We start from the raw sequence: 20,374 nt of genomic DNA on the forward strand, positions 1-20,374 counted from the left end.
AGTGACTGGGAGTAACTACTGCCTTCCATCTGTTTCTCTTTTGACATAGGGTTTACAGGGGTAAGCACTGAGGGCTGGCAGTGTGTATTTCACTCTGCAAACTACTCAACACACAGAGAAATCTTCCTTAGAGAGATATATCAGGTCCTTGAACAATGGTATGAGGTTTCTGATGAAAGGAAAGAGAAAGACAGACATATCATAGCCTCTTCCTGTGTTCCAGAAGCAGAAGGAAGAAACAGTGGGAGCAAAAAAAGGAAGGAAAGAAAAAAGTATAGAGTCATGGAACAGAGTCCCTAGACTTGCAAGATTCAAAATGCATTAATAAGGCAAATAAATATTTCAGTCACTTAGGAATGGCTCGTTTGCTAAAAGCAGGTAGCTGAAAGTGTATATTTACAAAGTGGATAGTCATCTTTTGTAACTTGCCACAGGAGGCTGTGGAGGAAGACAGTATCAGCAGGTTCATAAATGGATACCGAGAGGACAAGATGGACATACCTTCTAACATTCCTAATACAACGGCTATGCATATGGAGGGGGAAGAAGGAAAGGAGCAGTGAAGAGTGGATGCTGACTCATGTTTTCTCTCTAAGTAGTATTTCCCATTGCTGGTGTTAAGAGTATTGAGCTAGATGGGCTGCTATTCCGACTCAGTAGAGAAATTCTTATGTTCTTATCGGAATACCACAAATCACTGTAATGACCGTAGCTGACACATGCAAACTAAAAAGTTAGATTGTTTTACAAGTTCTGCAGTGCTTGCATTAGGGTATTTATAGAGCAGTGGTAAGATGCAGCTGGAAGAGAACTGGGAGGCTTTCTGTATGACATAGTTTATATAAAAATAGAGTATTGTTTTCAAATACTGAAGAATGGGTCATGTGTGTATTGCAAGTATTACTTATGGCTTTGAAGAGATTCTTGGAAATAAGGAACTGGTTTCAAAGAAAAGAGGTTCCTAATTTCAGCTTTAATTGCCTAAGAACATAATGGACAAAATCTGCCATTTTGTTAACCTTACTTCATTTTATATTCCATAATCTGAAATCTGTAGTTGAATTTGTGTGGACTTCATCTGAATCTTACTTGTGTACACCAGCTATAAGAGGCGTGATGAAAGAACCAGTCACAGTCTCCATTTGCAGCAGAGTTGATCAGCCCAAGAGATAATGTTCAAGCATCATTTCTGGGGCTTGATTTCAGTTAAACCAAATAACACAATAAAAACCTCAGTTTTGTTTTTCTTGTCTCTTAGTGATTTCCTTTAACCTGTTCTCAATATCTTCGAAAGATAATCCAGCTGTATTTACATAATGGTTACCGGTATCAGAACCTACTTGACAACTTAATCCAGCTGTATTAACCTACAGTTCTAATAAAGAATTTACATCTGAAAACTGTAGGGATGCAAAGCAGCATCATAATTACCATAGACATAGTATTTCTCTTACCAGCTTTTTTTCCAGCATGTTATTCTGTTGATTTCACCTCCTTTCCCGTGATTTATGGTACTGATCATTCACTTTGGGAAAATGTTTAAGAAAAAAACCCTAAAAAAATGAAACCAGGAGATATGGTATTAATTTCTTATGTAGATTTTTTCTTGCCTTAAGGAAGCTGAGCCAGATGATAGATATTTCCTAAAATGGTCAGTAACTTTTTGTTCTCTCTTTAATCCTTTTCTGTCCCAGAACATATGCCACCAACAACCTTTTGGATGATCTGAAAATCTTGTACCGCACTGCTGGGCAAAAAGGAAAAGGCATTGTCTTTATATTCACAGACAATGAAATCAGAGATGAATCTTTTCTTGAGTACATGAATATTGTGTTGGCTTCAGGTGAAGTCTCAAATCTTTTTGCACGAGATGAAATAGGTGAAATCACACAAGACCTGATACCAGCAATGAAGAAGGAGTACCCAAGGCGTACTCCCACTGGTGAAAATCTTTATAATTACTTTCTTGCTCGAGTTCGTAATAACCTGCACGTAGTTCTTTGTTTTTCTCCTGTTGGGGAAAAATTCAGAACTCGTGCACTCAAATTTCCAGGTCTGATTTCAGGCTGTACCATGGACTGGTTCCAGCGCTGGCCTAAAGATGCTCTTGTAGCAGTTGCACAGCATTTTTTAGCTTCCTATCATATTGAGTGCACAGATGAAGTGAAACAGAGTGTTGTTAACACCATGGGAACATTTCAAGATATTGTAGCTGAAAAATGTGTTGAATACTTTGAACGATATAGGCGACGAACATTTGTGACTCCAAAATCTTACCTGTCCTTCATTGGAGGCTACAAAGCTATTTACAAAGAGAAGTTTGCCAATGTTGGAAGTTTGTCTGAACGCATGAGAACAGGTACTGTAAAATCTGTTTGATTTTTGTTTGTTTGTTTGTTTGTAAAAAGGTGAGAAGAATCTGAGTAAAAGAATGTGAAAGTATGGATTTAAATTATTAGCTCACTTTCATTTGGAAGCAGACTCATATGTTTTCAGCTGTGTTGTGTCTGATTACAAAATATGCAGAGGTTTTGTTTCAATGAACTTTCTGAATGTTGCAGATTGCAGATGAGTTTTGAAAATAGTATTAGTTAGCAGTTAAAATACCTGAAACTCCTGCTTTGACATGTATGTATGCCAACGAACTACTGAGATCCTAGTTTTTACATTTAGATATGCTAAAAGTAAATCTGAGGGAAGGTAAGTAAATGTTCAGATTCTGTCCCTCTGAAGAATCTTTTAAGGAAACAGTTATATGCCAAATGTAAAATTTCCAAAATATTGCACTGCACAAGGTCATACACAGTAAACCAACAGTTTCCGAAACTGAATGGTGTTTGGAAGTGAATGTGAACTTAAACCGTTTCTTTTCCCACTGTTGCCAATTGCAGAACTGAGCTATGTACACATATCTCCATAGGTAGAGGGTGGCTGGGTGCCTGGAAGGAATATACGTGCTTTTTTTTGAGGGTTAGAAAGATTTACATGATGCATTTACATTTAGACGCATGCATTTATATATAAGGATTTTTATACTTTTAGTTTTTCTATGTGATTTTCTCATCGTTTGGTAAAAATGTTAGAGTATTGTATTGCTCAAGAATCTTTAGTTTCTTTTACTCCCATCTCATCTGGACCTTCATGTAATGTTGAATTTAGAAGCTTAGCCTAGTCTCCTTGTGTCTTCACTTGCATTGCTCAGGATGCCAGGTTCCTCCTCTTTGTTTTGTACAGAGAGTATAGTCTAGTACTTCTTATGGTCCTGTGGATTACTGAAAATTCACACATAATTCTTAAGAGTGCCATTCACAGTACTAATGCTTTTCAATATGTGTTTAATATTTAGTGTCCCTCTCATATATAAGAATATAAACAAGTGATTGTGACAGATTCTGAAGACTCTTACCCATTTAAAAAAAAAAAAAAAGAAAAATTAAATAGCAAATGGATATTACTACTGCTTAATTTTGGTGTTCAACAAATGGGATCACTCACTGGGCTTCCTAAATATGAATCTGAGCGACTTATTTTAAGTATCCAGATTGCTTCACTGAGGTTTGCTTAAATGGAATATGTTCAACACAGGTCTTGCAAAACTGATGGAAGCTGAGGTTTCAGTGAATCAGCTCTCCAAAGAGTTGGTGATGAAGGAGAAGGATTTGGCTGTAGCTTCAAAAAAAGCTGATGAAGTTTTATTGGAAGTAACTATGAAAGCCCAAGCTGCCGAAAAGGTGAAAATGCAGGTCCAAAAGGTCAAAGACAAGGCTCAGGCCATTGTGGATGACATTGCCATTGATAAAGCAGCAGCAGAAGAGAAGCTTGAAGCTGCAAGACCTGCACTGGAAGAAGCCGAGGCAGCCCTGCAGGTCAGAATCAAAGATATTCTACAAAGATAACTACATACATGTAGTTAATGACTTATTTGTAATAACATGACTTATGATTCTGACTTGAAAAAAAAAATATTGAAAGGACTAGCACTGACCTGTTAATCCATGTAGAAAAAACCCTGAAAACTGAGGCAGTGGAGAGGTAAGATGGGCAGTACCTCCTCTACTGTCAGGTAATAGAGCAGTCATTGAGTGGTACTACCTTTAAGAACTTTCTGCAGTACTGCTTCTGAGTGACCTGCAAAACAGCAGCAATTGCATTACATATACAGTCCTCCCAAAAAACATGTTTCTCCACCATCAAGTTATTGCTTAAATAAAGGGATTATTTTCTTTTTTAATTTTTCAGACAATAAAACCTTCTGACATTGCAACTGTTCGCAAACTGGGTAAACCTCCTCACTTGATAATGCGAATTATGGATTGTGTGTTACTTTTATTCCAAAGAAAAATAGACTCAGTAACACCTGATCAAGAACGCCCATGTGTGAAGCCATCATGGACTGAGGCTCTGAAGCTAATGAATAATTCAGGATTTCTTAGCATGCTGCTTACTTTCCAGAAGGTAAGAAGTTAATAGTGGCACTATTACTCCTATAACTATCTTTAGAGATCATGTGAAAGTGTCTTCTACCTTCAAAGGTAGTTTGAAACAGATGAGGCTTTTGTGTACCTATAGTTGTAGGTACCTTCATGACAGTATTCCTCTCCATTTTCATGGTTCATTATTTCAGTAATCTTTCTCCTGGGCCACACAGTTTTGATGGCAGACACAAGTATCCCAAGCACTAGATCAAATCTTGAGAAGCTTAGTGTTATCTTTATTCAGGCAGTTCCTGCTTCTCAGTAGGAATTTGCCTTAAAAGAACTCATTGTTGATTTTTCAAATGGCTCACCATTTCCAGTGCTACCAGGCCTGTTTGCATACAAGGCACTCTAGAACTCCATCTCCAGAATTGTTTGGTGTGGAGCTAGGAGGAAATACAGAAGAAAATGAGCATCCTGTCAGGAAAAATACTGAGATATTTGGGAACTTTCGGGGTTCTTTCACTAGAAAAGAAGTGAAATGCAGAATGAACTGAGAACCTTAGTATCAACTGTAAGAAAAATAAAAGCAAACACAGGTTTTTATTTCTGTCAGGACAGAAACTTGTCCTGTTTACAGCAAGATTCACTGAACTGTGAGACAAGGGAAATTTCTCTGCAGGGAAGAGAAGAAAGATGTCACAGGTAGCTGGACCAGAAAAAGAGCTAGGCTGGAATACAGAATGGCAGAATCATGGCCCAACTTTAAAATCCAGAAGGCCAAGCAGGTTTTGGCAAAACCTGGGTTTTCTGCAACTTTGCAGAACATACTCGTTCATTTGTACACTGATTTTTTAATCTGCTTCAGCTGTGCATTTTGCTGATGCCTTTTCTAAGCTACTGGAGTTTTTTTGTTGTGCAGATGAGGCTTGAAACCATGATTCTCACTATCCCCAGGAGCTATTTCTCCCAGGAAGCCATATTGACAAGGCTCCATGTGGAAACTTGCACTGCCTTTGTAGACAGTCTCTTCCTGGGGCTGTCAATCTGGTCACTTTTCCAAGTGCTATCTTCACTAAACAGGAAGAGGAAATGAGTTTAAAGATAACGGGGACTAATTATGCACTCCTTACTCACGCTTCTCTCTAATGAGGCTTCCAGTTTGGGCACTTATTAATAGTGTATGTGTTACTGCTGGTAGTTTGCAACACATTTAACTTTACTCAGAGGAGTCAGAACAACCTCTATGGGACTGAGTTCTTGCAGGAAGAGTTACCGCTTAATGTGGTGAAGAACACTAGACTACTTCTATCCCTGATAAGGTACTTCTCATGCTGTCCTCCTGCCTCATGTCTTGTTTCTAAGATTGAGTATATATGAGAAGAAAGCTCATCATGCCTGGAGTTCTGAGTAGACTACACTGCTTACTTGCTTGTGAGATTTTTGTTCTTTCCTAATTTTTTTAGGCAAGGAAGATTAGTGGATGAAATAGTTCCTTGGGTTTAAAATCCATTACTTAGAAGGAAAACCATGACATTTTTCAAGCCCTTGAACAGAGATTTAGGCCACTGCTGATTGGTCTTTCCTTCACCTTTGCCAGCTTGCTAGCTCATAATTTTGAGTAGGAGAATGAAAAAGTCAAAATGTTTGTCCAGCACTATTTTACATTTTAGCAAATGCTCATAGTGAAAACATCACCATGTCTGATCTAAGGAATAATACAATGAATGTCTTTGTTATTACAGTAGCTAGGGATCAGACAAGTACAAAACAGTCCTTTTTGCTATGCAGAAAAGCAGGAAAAGGGTATATTGCTTAACAGTATGAATGGAAGATGATTTTTAGATGCATTAAAAGAACGGCATTAATACCTTGCCAAAAAAAAGGAAGATTAATGCCTCTATTGTTAAGCAACCATTGTTACCCCGTATAAGCTCTTCTACTCTCTACATTGCTTAAGGAGATGAATTCCATTTTCTTCTGACACTTACATAATTATAGATTAACCACCATCATCAAAGATCTGGCTTGTCGTGCTCTCAACAGATTGTGAAGGGGGGAAAAAATCTGAGATTAGAATAATGAAGTGAACAGCTGAAAGAAATCGCTTTTACAGTTAAGGAAAAGGATTAGCTTCAGTGAAGTGAAGTCAGTGCCTTGCAGTTTCACCCTTTTCCTTCCTAAAGGTGCATGTTTGACTCCCTTAGCTGTGTTCACACTGGTGCCTGTCTGATGCCATGGTGAGCTTGTTCAGGGAACTAGCCTAGAAGAGAACTAATCACTAGTTTGCTCACTTAGATTTCTATCGTATTAGCTTCCAAACTAGCCACTGAGCATTGGTGACGGTATTGAAGATGGGGCAAGAACATCTGGTTGAGGATGAGAGGAAAGAAGGTACAGTGCTGTAACAGCAATAACTTAGATCAGGTTAAGTTGTCATGGAGCTATGAGTACAAGTAACATCTGTAAATCTTATGGGTCACATAGGGATATTAAATGCAAACTCAAGTCAATCTGTTGCAATGGAAGTAGGAGCTATTTTCACTTGACTTCACAAAAAACAACTGATCTGTCCTTTATAAGAGTGAAAGGCAACAGTGTTGTTTTGTTCATTTCTTCTGTAAGAAGTGGTAGCACCATGTTTTTAAAAAGAAAAATATTTCTGTGAAGCAGACTTTATTCTAAAATCCATTTTAAAAAACAATTTTTCCTTTCCATTGACTAGGACTCAATTACAGGAGAAACTGTGGAGCTTTTAGAGCCTTATTTGGATATGGAGGATTATAATCTTGAGACTGCCAAAAAAGTGTGTGGAAATGTAGCAGGTCTTTGCTCATGGACACAAGCAATGGCTTACTTCTATGGTATTAATAAAGAAGTTCTTCCTCTTAAGGTATTTCATATTACTCATTTTATTTTTCTGAGGGTTGACTATAGTGGAGTGGAAAAAATGTTGTGTTATTTTGGCTAAAAAAGATCACGAGTTACAGGAGATTCTTGTTTCTTCGCGTCTGGTTGTGAAGTAAAGCACATAGAGGTTAAATATGTCCCGGCAGTTTTTTCCCCTTACACAGCTACCGTGTGGTACAGTTGTTACTTGTGTGAACACAGTCAGTTTTCAATGGGAGCCTTAGTACACAGGTTCTTTATAGAGCCTGACTATCTGCAAGTGGGAGATACTGATACTGTCTCTGCTCTCAGAGTTGGTGCCAGGCACTATGGTTTCAAGAAAACTTCTCCTCAGTCCTACTGGCCTGGAAAGCAGCATACTCACTGTGATCTTGGTAGAATCTGGGAGAGACCGTTCTTGGCACAGAAGTATTCTTTAATGAATTTAGCTGGAATTCAGCTCTCTAAGAAAACTTTGGAGTGTCAAACTGCTACATGTGAGTGTATATATAATAAAGTAAGTAGTCACCTGGCATAGAATTCTGTTGTAGCATTGAACTACAGTAGAAAGGGATCAGCTACCATTGTCTGCATTCCTACAGATAGCTTTATTGTCTTGGAAATGTTTCATTTATGAGCGTATTGAAAAAAAGGGACTTTGAATATTTATATAGTGGTTTATAATCATTGCTTCTACAGGGGATTTTATGGCTCTTTTCTGAAGAAATACATTCAATCGAATTTTTCCGATTCATTCTTCCACTGTACTTGTGTTCAGTCTCCTATTGTATAAACCACTGTATCAATGGTATATTCAAAACTCTTGGCATATTCTTTTAGTATATCTAGACAGATCTGATTCAAATTTGTTAAAAGAGTGATATTTTTGATTCAAGTAACTGAAAGAGAAGACTATATTTCTGTGATATATAAGTAGCAATTCCCTTTTCAAATAATGGGATGTTCACTAATGAAAACAGAATTTGAAATGTGGCTATTGAGAGCTATAAAAGAGAGCAAGACCTAGGGGAAATAGTGGCTTTATATGCAGATGCAACTCTGAAAGCTGCAAAAGTGCTCTTGCAGTTTTTGTTTGAATATATATGACTTAAGATTACATGTAAATTTAACTTTGTATTCAAGTATTTACATTCTCGTCACACTGTAGCTGATAAAAAACTGAACATGCATTTCTTGGCAAAGTGGTGCCTATTGTCAGATATAGCAACAGTCACAAATATTTTAAAACTGAAGATGACAGAGGGAGGAAGTGTTTAAAGTATGCAGCAGATATTGCAGGAAGCACTGGAGTGATGCTAAGAAAATAATTGACAATAAATGTACAATTAAACTGCGTAAAGTACTAGCACAGGCTAAATCATCCAGTGCTAAAAGCAGGTTTACTGAATGAATTAATCAAGCTGCTTTATCCTAACTGCTGTTCTAGGAGATAAATCCCCTTCAACACCTGCAAAGCCCATCCAATATATTTTTAAATTACATCTTAACTGAGACTCAGTGCCTCATTTATCTTAAATGTGACAACTTGTGAAAACTAATTAATAGTGACTTTTATTTTAGTAAATATAGTGTGCAAAAATTAAGTCATTCCTAGAAATGGATACTTACATTCTTTAGATATGTGGTCTGCAGCCTAAGGGTCATTAGTTAGAATCAAACACAGAAAGTATAACCAAATGTTGCCTGCAAATACAATGCTCTGTAGTTGCTTGTGATACAGCGATCACCATGTGTGTGCTACTTTCCTATAAACCTTCAGCATGACCGTGAGCCATTCCTCTCTAGCTTGTTACCTAGTAAACAAGCCTGCTGGATTAACCTGATAATTCTGAAACACCATCTGCTATTTATCCATTAGTTGAAGAATATAATAGCAGAATGAAGAAGCCCTGGCTTTTGCTATGATTCTGTTAGCCTCCAGTTAAAATACTGTGTATAGGGGTATAATTTCCCTTAGAGATGTCTCCAGTGATTTTAATTAAGTTCTCCTTAGGCTGTTATGATGATCAAGGGAAGTTTGTCTACGGTTTATAAATTCTGTTTGATATTGAGGACTCTCCCTGTCAAACTCAGTTTTAAATATGAGACTTTATTGCCTTTTCTGCTTTTACTTGTCTCTGTGCTGAACTAAAAACCACAGCAGGCAATAAGAGGAAATCTTGCACCTGAGGAAGAGGTAACAGTCAGGGAGTGTCAAAATTTGATGATTGTCCATTTAAATAAGTGTGTCCTTGTCAAGGTGATGCCCACTGGGCAGGAAAACAAGAATTCCAGTCTGAATTCAAGGCCCACAATAAGTGTGGAAGGAAAGCATATACTCTGGGGGGTGAAGGGGAGGATTAGATCACCTAACAAAACAGATTGAAGTCAGGACATGTAACTGAACAGAAAAAATGGAGAATCTTTCAGTAGCTAGTAGAGATGGTGAAAAGCAGATAAGAGGCATGATCTCTGGGCCTTTCAAAGGTTGTTTTAATCTCAAAGAATGGTCAGTGATAGCAAAGAAATTGAGGCCAAGATTTTATTAATGTCAGTCTGCATGGATCTGTTTGCATGTGTACATATGTATATATATACACATATGTATATGTGTATAATTTTTTTAGATCGGTGAAGTGAAAACATTGTCTTTGGAATGTCTGCAAAACCTCTATATGTGTTTGCCTCTTTTATAATGTTTCCCTAAATAAAGATGAATCCAAACTTATCATGATATTGAGGCTTTGAGAAAGTGGATACAAAACCAATGGAGTATCTATGTGAAAAATCTGCGGTGATCTGGGACAGGAGCAGCTTGAGATTGCATTTCCATGAGGAGTTGTCAGTCAGATACCACGTGCCCAGGACAGGACTGAAGCAAAAGGCAAAGGTGGTCATGCAGCACATCCACAGAGGCTCATGAGCAGAGTGACAGTGTCGAAGTGCAAGAAGCCTTCTGGCCTGGTCCAGCAGTAGTGAGTGCTCAATGGACTGTAAGAACAGTGAACTTGGAAAGCTAAAATTCCTGAAACAAGAGAGATGCTAGGAACGCTCCAAATCTTCCTTACCTGTGGGGAACTATAAAGTTTCAGCCACTTTTTTTCTTGTGGGTTCTCCTACTTCTAGTAACGTTTCCTGAATTTACTGAGCAACAGCTGCTCTTCCGAGTGATCTGTGGTTGGTCTGGGCATTCCATTCAAGAGCGAGGATAGCATTAAATGGTGTGAGTTTTTTTATTGGAGAAGGCATTTTTATTTAAATGCCTTCTTGGATCAGGGCCAGATATACTCGGTGCTTTGCAAAATTGAGTTTGCAATGAATCAACGAGAAACTTATGACTATGTCAATACTAATAAATTAAACAGTACTGGGGAATTTTTCAACTGGAAAGTGATCATCTGCACCGTTAAATTGTTAGAATGATCCCTAGTGTGAATTTGGTCTTGGCTAAACAGCATTTTCTCAGCAGTCTCTGAGCACCTTTCAGGAACTAGCTTGGTCCAAGGGCCATTTCCACAAGGCTGTTTGCATGCAGCCATACTGTTTTAGAGGCTGCGAGAGCTTAATGTGAGCTGTTTTACGCTAGCTAACTTCAGTGCCAGAGAAAGGTCCTGGGCATGTTTAATTTAACAGTATAGCTGTGGACCGTAATTACGTGTTTATTTGTCCTGGTTTTATGTGGAATGCAAAAAGGTTAAAAGGGGCAGGATCATCTCACCACCTGCTATGAAGTCCTGTCTGAGGGCATCTCGGAAGAAGGCAAAACAGCTGCTTAACAATTTAGTCTGTGGCCCATGTTGGCACAAGTACTGTCTCCATACTTGCCCCCTGCAGACACAGGCAGAGAGCAGGCAGAGGCACTGGCTGGAGCAGTTGTTGAGAGGGTTGTCTGTGTGGTTCCCCACAATGCCAATGGCAAGACAAGGCTGAAGGTGCTGCTCTCATGCAAGCCTAGGCATGTTCTAGCGTAGCCCCCCCTCTCTGGGAGCGCCGATAAGAGTGTGGCTCTCACGTCATAAATCCTCATGATTCATTCATGTAAAATCCATTTATTCAGGCTTTCACACTGCATCCAACTGGAACAAATTATGAATCCTTTCTTTGCTGCATGACTCAGAGGGATGAAATGAAGGGTGTGAAACTTGTTCACATAGCAATGCCACTAAAATTAGAAAGGCCACAGTGGTTCTTTGTGGTTGGGAGACACATTTCCTTCCCGCCTGTAATTGGCTGGAAATCTTTGTATGAAGCTGCTTGCGACTGTAATAGCCTTCTTGTGCAGAAGATTCTCCTTGGCAGCAGAACTTGCCTCCTGCTTTCATGGCAAAGCTCTGCACAGGAAGGTGCCAGCCAACCTGCCAGTGATGTCAATACAAAAGCCATGTTTGTACCCATGTAATTTTGAAAAATGGAGTTGGAAAGAAGGACAGGGAGAGGGCAAATAGTGATGATTTCATAGGGTAATCTGAAACAAGTAGTCTTTCTGCCTTTGGGAATCACATAGGTTTGTCATCCTGGTATGGTAGCAGTCATTCTTGTGCAACCAACCATTATTCATCACATATGATTAAGCAGCCTACAAATCAAACTAATACCAAAATGTATTACTACTTTTTTATGATTACCCTAAAATTGGCTGAAAACCTTGGTTAAATTGTCTGTAAAATAATTTCTTATTATAAGTCATCTTCTAGAGATCCCGTAAAATCTTGTGTAAATAATTTTGGGGTTTTTTTCATGTTAGGATACAACATATTTTTTCTTTGTACTCATCTGAAATATTTTTTCATTGTCCCTATGTCTTCAAAGCTGGTAGCCTTTTAAGAGCTTTTAAGAACTGGTAAGTCTGTTTTATCAGTCTTTTGCACCTTTCTGGGTAGTTTTTTGCTGCACGGAGGTCTGTTTTTCATATTTACAAGGCGTCACTGCTCATATGTATTGGGAATTCACATGGCCATCCTTTTCCATTGAGGTTCACGTACTGCTGTGATAAATGTCAAGCTGAAATATGAATCCACACAGCCAGGTGTAAGTTGTCTGCTGTTCCAGCTTTTCTGCCTAGGCTGTTCTTCCCAGCTCTCCAAGGATCTTGTTCTCTGTGTAACCTCACTATTTGTCAGCTGGGGATGAAACAATATGTCATAACTTTGTTTTACTCCCATTTTTAGCCCTCACAGAGTTTAAGGATAAGAGGATGCTCTGCACTGGGGAAGGTGGGGCGGGGGTGAGGTAGGAGACAGAGGGCTGGTGCAGGGCTCTTTCTGGATCTCAGTAAGAAAGGCCTGACAACAGATGGCTTAATAAGGTAACTGCTTTAATAAGACAGGATAATAAGACGAGTTTATAGTAGCTTGAATGACCAAAAGAGAGAGTTTTCTCTCCATGGACAGGATCTGTTCTGTGCAGTATGCCATGGGAAAATCTATCCAGGCTCTGTCTGATGCTGCATGAATGTGGGGTGCCCAGCATCTGAAGGGATGTAAGATTTACTCACGATCTATGTTCCTCTTCTTATTATGGATGTTTTTAAAGCAGTTATCTTATTAAGCGTTTGTTGTTGGACCTTTCTTATTAAGATCCAGAAAGAGCCCTGCACTCTCTTTCTCTCTCTCTTACCTCACCTTCCCCACCTCTCCCCTGGTGCAGGACACAGTAACACTACATCACCTACTCAAAACTCCTTTACTGTTTAAACTTTTCCTGATAGTCCGAGATTCACTAAAAAATAACAGCAGTGGTTCTGAAATCTACTTAGCTGGGTCTTAACAAGACTCACTGATTTAACAGTGTTTATCTCTTGGAGATGCTGTTTAATGTGCTTTTTGATAAACAGTGGCGTAAAAATATTTCAGCATTCTTACATGATGGAAATTTTATGAGCAGCCATTTTGCTGGCTTATCTTCATTATAAAATATTTGTTTATCTGTAGGATCTGTCAACAGACACAGTGGCTACAGTAAACAAATTTTTTGCTGACAGTGCTATTCTCTAGGTGTGTAACTCATAAAGCAGCACTACTTTGTTGATTAGTACATATATGCTTCTCTAATTCCCTGCTCGCAGACCTGTCTTTTGAAATCCACCAGACTTCACGCTGCATTTTTTATCACGCCTAGATCTCAAAATATGATCTTGGCTCCTCTCTTTTTTTTTTGTTTTTTTTCCTATGCAAAACAAGAAGAATTTGCTGACTTTAGGATATTTTTGTAAGAATTAAATCTGTATTTTCAGTCAAGATCTAATGTAGAAACCCAACCCATGGTTATACTGTTTACTAAGAGTTGTCCCAGAGATTCCTTGTGCTGTTACTCTTCTGGTGTGATGTAATGTGAGTGACAAGTTTCATATTTGGAATAAAACAGTTTTTACAGATTCTTGGTTTCCATCTTCATAAGTCTTATAGCAGAAAAAATAGAAATAAGGTATATGATATTTAAAGAAGTGTTTCAAATATTCAGAGTAAATGGAAGCAACCTTTATCTGTAAGTGTGAATTTCATAAGAACTTTGTCAGTCTCTAATCCTTTGCAAACATATATTTGGAAACACATTCTGAATTCACAGAATACTTCCCCCCCCGCCCCCAATTAGGAATATACAAGTTAAGAGGCCACATTTAAATGACTGGCAACTCATCATTCAAATTTATATAGAGATGTAAGAAAAGTCTCTAGAGTTTTAGTTTCCAGAGGAGCAAAAAATGCGTTTGTTCTATTTTTATTGTAGAAGTAATTGATGGGAAAAGAGAGGAGAAGAGTAGTTTCTGTTATCATTATTATTATTTTATAATCCATGAGGACAATCTTAATTTTCTTTTGCACTGAGAATATATTACAGAAAACATTGTATGGGTTGCCTCATATGTCTAATATACAGCTATTTCAAGTGTATTGTGATTTCAAATCATTGATCATTGTGTGATCAATAGATCATTCTGAAAATATTATTAAAACATTTTAAGATTGCATTGAATAACTTTATTGTTATGCTTGTGTTCCAGTTTTAGGTTGAAAAATAAAAAAGGAAAAAAACTGCTGTAATCTTAAACATGTATTATTTTTAAAAGTACTCAATACGGTACAGTATGTGCCATTAAATGAATGTCATTTGGTCTTGCCAAATAATAGGTATTAACTACTCTTTACTTTTAAATGTTTGTAGGCAAATTTAGCCTTGCAGGAGGGAAGACTTGCAGCTGCCCAAACAGAACTGAATAATGCACAAATTCAGCTGGATGAGAAGCAAATGGAACTAGATCAAGTACAAGCCATGTATGATACTGCTATGAAAGAGAAGCAGGCCTTACTTGATGATGCTGAGGCATGCAGAAGGAAGATGAACAATGCCACAGCTCTGATTGAAGGATTAGGTGGAGAAAAGGTACTAGCACATATGAATAGGTTTCTAGCATGAAGCAGGTGCTCAGTTTTGAGAATACTCCATAATAATCAAGCACTACAATCAGTAGTGCTCAAGAAATTCAAGGCATGGTGACATCTCGATATCATATGACACTTTATTTTAGTTATATGTATGGTTTTTGCTTGAACTTAATGTGTCTAACAAAGTAAAACAATTTCTTGTGTTAATTTAATTCTTCTGTATGAAGATTTATGTCATATCATACGGCTCGTATTGGGATAAAGTTCAGATTTAAAGCCAAGGAGCCAAATTCCTTTTAGCTTTAGTAAGAAGAATTAGGCTTAATCTAAATAATTGCCCTAAAATATTTATAAGAAGGATTACTCTCTTTTTCTCACCAAGTATTCAAGAATAGGTATTTGAAGCTTGACTGATTTCCTGAATTATATTTGAAGTTCAGATTTCTACTGGAGCCTTTTACAGAATTATGGGCTAATCATTATCCTCTGCACTGAGCTTGAAATTTACCTTTCCTATGCAGATTTTTCTGGCTTCAGCCTGAAGGTTTCCAGAGGAAGCAGGTTACTCTTTTTTCTCATCTGATTATTTGCTTTGATAATTCCTTGGTTGATTTCACACAGAGGAAAAATTGATGAGAGCTTTGACTTCAACCATTGCTTCCTGTGAGGCCAGGACTTCAGCATTTGTTTGCATAGCTGTACTTCAAAATATGTCAGTCAAAAATGATAGATGCTTTATCATATTTTTCAGTGAACTTCTAAATTTAAGAGCAACACCAAAATAGGAAATCACAGTGCCTTATTGTGCGTTTTCTGAAGCCTTGTGCTATGAGGTCTTGTAAGACCTGTTATTCCATTCTACTTTTGAAGATTCAGACAAAAATTAAAAGACTATATATGGCACTTGGAGCCTTGGGCAAAGCTGACACTGGGTTAACTATGTATTTTCTAAATTTAAAACATGTAGGTCCTGACCAAGATTGCATGCAGAGTGATTGGAAGGGAACAGAAATCTGGAGAGAAAGGAATAAGTAAAACTCAAAAATAATATTCAGAGTATCACAGAATCATGAAATAATTGAGATTGGAAGGGACCTCTGGAGATCAACTAACCCAACTCCCCCTCCAGTCAAAGCAAGGTCAAATAGAGCAGGTTGCTCAGGGCATTGTCCAGTTGGGTTTTGAATATCTCCAAAGATGGAGACTCCACAACCTCTCTTGGCAACCTATTCCAGTTCTTGACCACTCTCACCATGAAAAAGTTTTTTTGTGTGTTTAATTGTAATTTCTTGTATTTCAATTTGTGCCCATTGGCCCTTGTCCTTTCACTGGGTACCACTGAAAAGAGTCTGGCACCATCTTCTTTACACCCTCCCATCAGGTTTTTGTACACATTGATAAAACTTCCCCTGCACTGTCTGTTTTTGAGGCTAAACAATCTCAATTCTCTCAGCCAAGGCTGCCCCCGACATTTACATCCCTGACCAGTTCTTGTTTGCAAGTCTGAGGTTCAGCAAACTACCTTCCCCTCATTAGATCCTCAGTTACCTGTGTTAAGAATTTTTTGTCAGTGCACTCCTTAAAACCTCCTGGATTGCTTGTGTCTTGCTGTGTTTTCCCTTCAGAAGATATCAGAGTGGTTAAAGTCCCCCATGTAGACCAGGGCCTGTGAATGTGAGGTTTCTTCCCGTTGTCTGAAAAAGACCTCATCTACTTCTTGCTAATCACGTCTGTAACAGACACACACAACATAAGATCTCGACTGGCTCATTGTGCATCCCAGTCTCAGATGCATGCATTCCAGCTGCTCTCTCACATGAAAGAAAACTCCCCTTCTCACCTTCCCAGCCTGGCCTTCCTAACAAGCCTGTATACACCTGTTGCAGCACTCCAGTTGTGGAAGCCTTCCCACCATGTCCCCATCATCCCCAGTCTGCAGCCGCATGCAGACCTCTAATTCCTCATTTGTTCTCCATGCTGTGCACATTAGTGTACAAGCACTTCAGAGAGGTGCCCAGCTGTGCTCATTTCCCAGAAACAGTATGAAAGCTATCATCCCCATCATTCTGCCTGGTAGGCACTTCTTTGTTTATGTGGATATGCTTGGGGTGGTCCTCCATTAGCCCTATTTTATTGATTACAAGGTCCCCACTGTTTATATGACCCCACACATTTTGTTTGCCAACCCAGTCCTCCACTTCCTTATGACTGTTGGTCATCCTCTCCCTCCCACTTCGTTCCTCCTTTAAAGCACTTCTCACCTGTTTGGCCAGCTTGTTGGCAAAGATGCTTTTTCTCCGCTTGGTCAGGTGGTTGCCATCTCTTCCAAGCAAACTTCTACTTCTGAAAAGAATGATTTAAAGCCAAAAATAGTCCTGGTTCAAAGAACAATTATTTACCAGAAAGAGATAAATTCTTAAGTTAAATCTTCATGTTAGTTTTGTGCCTGTTTAATCTAACTTCTTTATAATATTTTACATACAGCTTCGTTGGACAGCAAGCAGCAAAAACTTTCAAAATCAAATTATTAATTTAGTGGGGAATGTTCTTCTGGCCACTGGATTTCTCTCTTACTCTGGACCTTTCAATCAGGAGTACAGGAATTTGCTGCTCCAATTGTGGAAAAAAGAGATGGATAACAGCAAGATTCCATACAGTAATGTAAGTGTTCACACTCTGTCTTGACCTTACTCTTTGCCTTGCAGAGAAATAACGTGCAGAGCATTCCGTTCCAGAAAAGTACATAATTGGAAGATTATATAAAGGCTGTCACATTCCATCAAATTTTTAATAAATAAAAAATCTGAACAGTTGACAACTGAGCTTCTAAAATAATATGTTTTAAGATCCTCTTTATACTGTCATGCATTGCAAGATTGGTGTATAGGCCATCGCTCTGGCAAATCTGAGAGAGATGCTGTCTGAGGTCAGCTGCCCTGGGAGGAAATTGCATAATATCAGAAAAGAAGTAAAATTCACCAGCTTAGAATAGATTTACCTTATCATAAGAGCTTCCATCAGGTAGTTTCAGTTTTCCCCCATAGTTGATATTTTTTTGCAAATACCATGTTGTGTCCATAATTTCAGTCATAAAGTCAAGCAAATCAGCCACATCTAGCATTTACTGAAAGTGGAAAATATGTTTATTGAAGAAAACACCAGTTGTAGCTGTGTCCCTCAATATTTTAAGTTAACCCCTTACAAGGCATAATTTGTGAATTTGTGTTTGAGAATACTACACCACATCTGGTATTGCTGTGCCCCTGTAGTTTTCCACGGAGTCTTTGAAGCAGCACCTCCCAGGTTAGGCCCACAGGGTGGCGCAGAGGTGGGAAGATTGGTCTGTGGTGTCTGGGTTGGGTGGGAGTTATGCCCCAATCAACTCCCAGGGACCCAGCAAGATTTACCCTGTTTCCACTTTTACCACCTACAGTCTCACGTGCTGCCACTAGAAGTCTGCTCTCTCTCTCTAGATATCCACTTTTCACTCTGAACTGTAAATCTAGAATATAAAGGGTGAATTTGAATGACAGGTTTTTCATATATTTCGTATTTCTGACATATTACATCATAAATTCTTTAACCTACTGTTCTTAATATATTACATTTTGAATACAACAAACTAGTCTAGGAATAAAAATTTCCATTATTTTCATTTAGGATTACTTAAGTAATAACATTTTAATAATCTAGATTTGCTAGAAAATATCTGTAAAATGGAACTAAACAGTTTTTCCTTTTTAAAGCTTCACACTTTTATTCTTAGTGTAGCTTGATTAATTCTTGATTGACATAAAAATACTCTTACACCCAATTATAGAAAGGACCATTGCACATTTTGAACCAGGAAATATCACCTCTGCACCTCCGTGTATTATCAATTAATACCCTCCTGTCATACCCTCTGCTGTGTACCCACACCATTTAATTTAGTTTAATTTGAAGTGCCTTGTTGAAATGATTAAGTTAAACAAAACCTGGATTTTGTAAAGCTTGGTTTACACCACTTTAGCTTGCTCCAGTCTAAGCTCTTAAATCTGTGTACATTTGTCACCAGTGAGGCTTTTCTCAGTGAGTGTGACATTACAGCTTCTCCTCAATTGGCCTAAGTCTGTGCGGGCAGAGGTGGCCTAAAATGCAGCGGAGCTAGGGTCTCATCATGCAGCTTCAGTTCCCTGCCACATCATATACTACCGTTATTAAAGTGAGCAACCTGCGTGCTGGGACTATGATACAGGGCAGGTTCCTTTACATCAGTCTTGTTCTTTCCTTTTACTGCTACCTGCCTCAGGAGTGCCGGACCTGGCAGCTGTTCCGATGCATAGGCTTGGCTCGTGGCCAGCAGCAGCCTTGTTCCTATTCCATGACTTTTAGGAGGTCTGTCTAATATTCTTCCTTGCACCTGGAAGACATATTCATGCTGATGGCAGAATTTAGTCCATAATAATCAAAACTGTCTTTCTGAGTAATCTGTCCATGTTGCCTTCCACTTGGTTTTGAGAATACCTGCGTACATTTTCTCCGGCAGTAGAAGTTGGAGAAATAGTTCAGGAAGTCTCTCTTACTCTCAGTACAGGAGCAGAGGCATTAAGCTCAAATGGCTCCTGTCCTCAGCTGTCAAAGCTTTTGACAGAGCAGGTGCTGCTGGGAAGTGCTGGGAGCAAGCGAGCAACCTGTGTACAGCTGTGGCTGTAGCATTGTGAAACAGTTGAAGGTAGATTAGTATCCCTGCTGTGTCTTCTTTTCAGGTTCTTGGGGGGTTTGACACTTAAAACCTGTATTAGGGAGACAACTTTGCCATGAGAGGTTTGTCATGCTCTTCATCTCATAGAAGTTACTTGTGAATCTTTTTTTTTTTTTTGAATGTTAGGTGGTGCATAATGCTTCTCGTAGCAGTGATTAACCTTGACCTGACAGAGTAAACCTCACAGCCCAGCCCAATTTATGCTATGACTTACAAAGATGAATTATTCTGACTTGCCTAGCAAAGCGCTTTGAAAGCTCCTGATGATAAGTAATATGTAAGGCCAAGATGGATTTATTAATAAGGTACCAGTAGCAGTGCAATCTCAGGCAAGATTCTTTACCAGTGTGGTATGGGAGTCATCCTACACACATTCATCCCAGGGAGGTTCTTTCTCAAATTCAGTGTACAAAATGTTCTTAAAAGCTACTTACCTTGGGGAATCTGTCAAGATTCTTACCAACTTGGATGTATAATGTCCTTAGAAAGCAAGACATAAAGAACTAAAATTCTGCTGCTATGAAGATGTTCTGACCACATTACTACTCAGCTGCATCCTTCAAAATTTGAGGAATACTTTTTGATTGTTTCTATGTTGCTTTTTTTTTTTCTCCATATGGACAGGTTAGACACAGAATGCCATAATTAACAAGTTTCAAACCAGAATTACCATTCTGTTTACATAGTTGCCATTAAAGATAGAATTACGATTTCAATGATAGTGTATGGAAGAGAGTTTTAATTTTTTCCAGTGAATTAAGTACTCACAAAAGCCAGCATATGGGCTTCTCTTGATACTTCACACCACGGGAAAGAAAGCAGCTTTGCAGTTCAAGCAAAAGGCTTGACATCTGCCTTACTTTGTCACAGACTAACTGGCTGTGGGTGTATGAGTCATTTAGGCATAACAATTTAAAGAGAGCTGTTTAAAATTAGCTATCTAT

General features: G+C 38.5%; 1 protein-coding gene across 1 annotated transcript in view; it reads left to right on the forward strand.

Moving 5' to 3' along the window:
* LOC127012599 (dynein axonemal heavy chain 5-like) overlaps nt 1–20,374 on the forward strand; it is a 172,072-nt gene that overhangs the window by 95,517 nt on the left and 56,181 nt on the right. Inside the window, 6 exon segments of the mRNA XM_050890811.1 lie at nt 1,695–2,359; nt 3,586–3,866; nt 4,240–4,455; nt 7,141–7,308; nt 14,466–14,684; nt 17,171–17,347. Coding sequence (XP_050746768.1) covers nt 1,695–2,359; nt 3,586–3,866; nt 4,240–4,455; nt 7,141–7,308; nt 14,466–14,684; nt 17,171–17,347 — 1,726 coding nt within the window.

The sequence above is a fragment of the Gymnogyps californianus genome, chromosome 2 (assembly GCF_018139145.2).
Source record: "Gymnogyps californianus isolate 813 chromosome 2, ASM1813914v2, whole genome shotgun sequence".
Taxonomy (NCBI): Eukaryota; Metazoa; Chordata; class Aves; order Accipitriformes; family Cathartidae; genus Gymnogyps; species Gymnogyps californianus.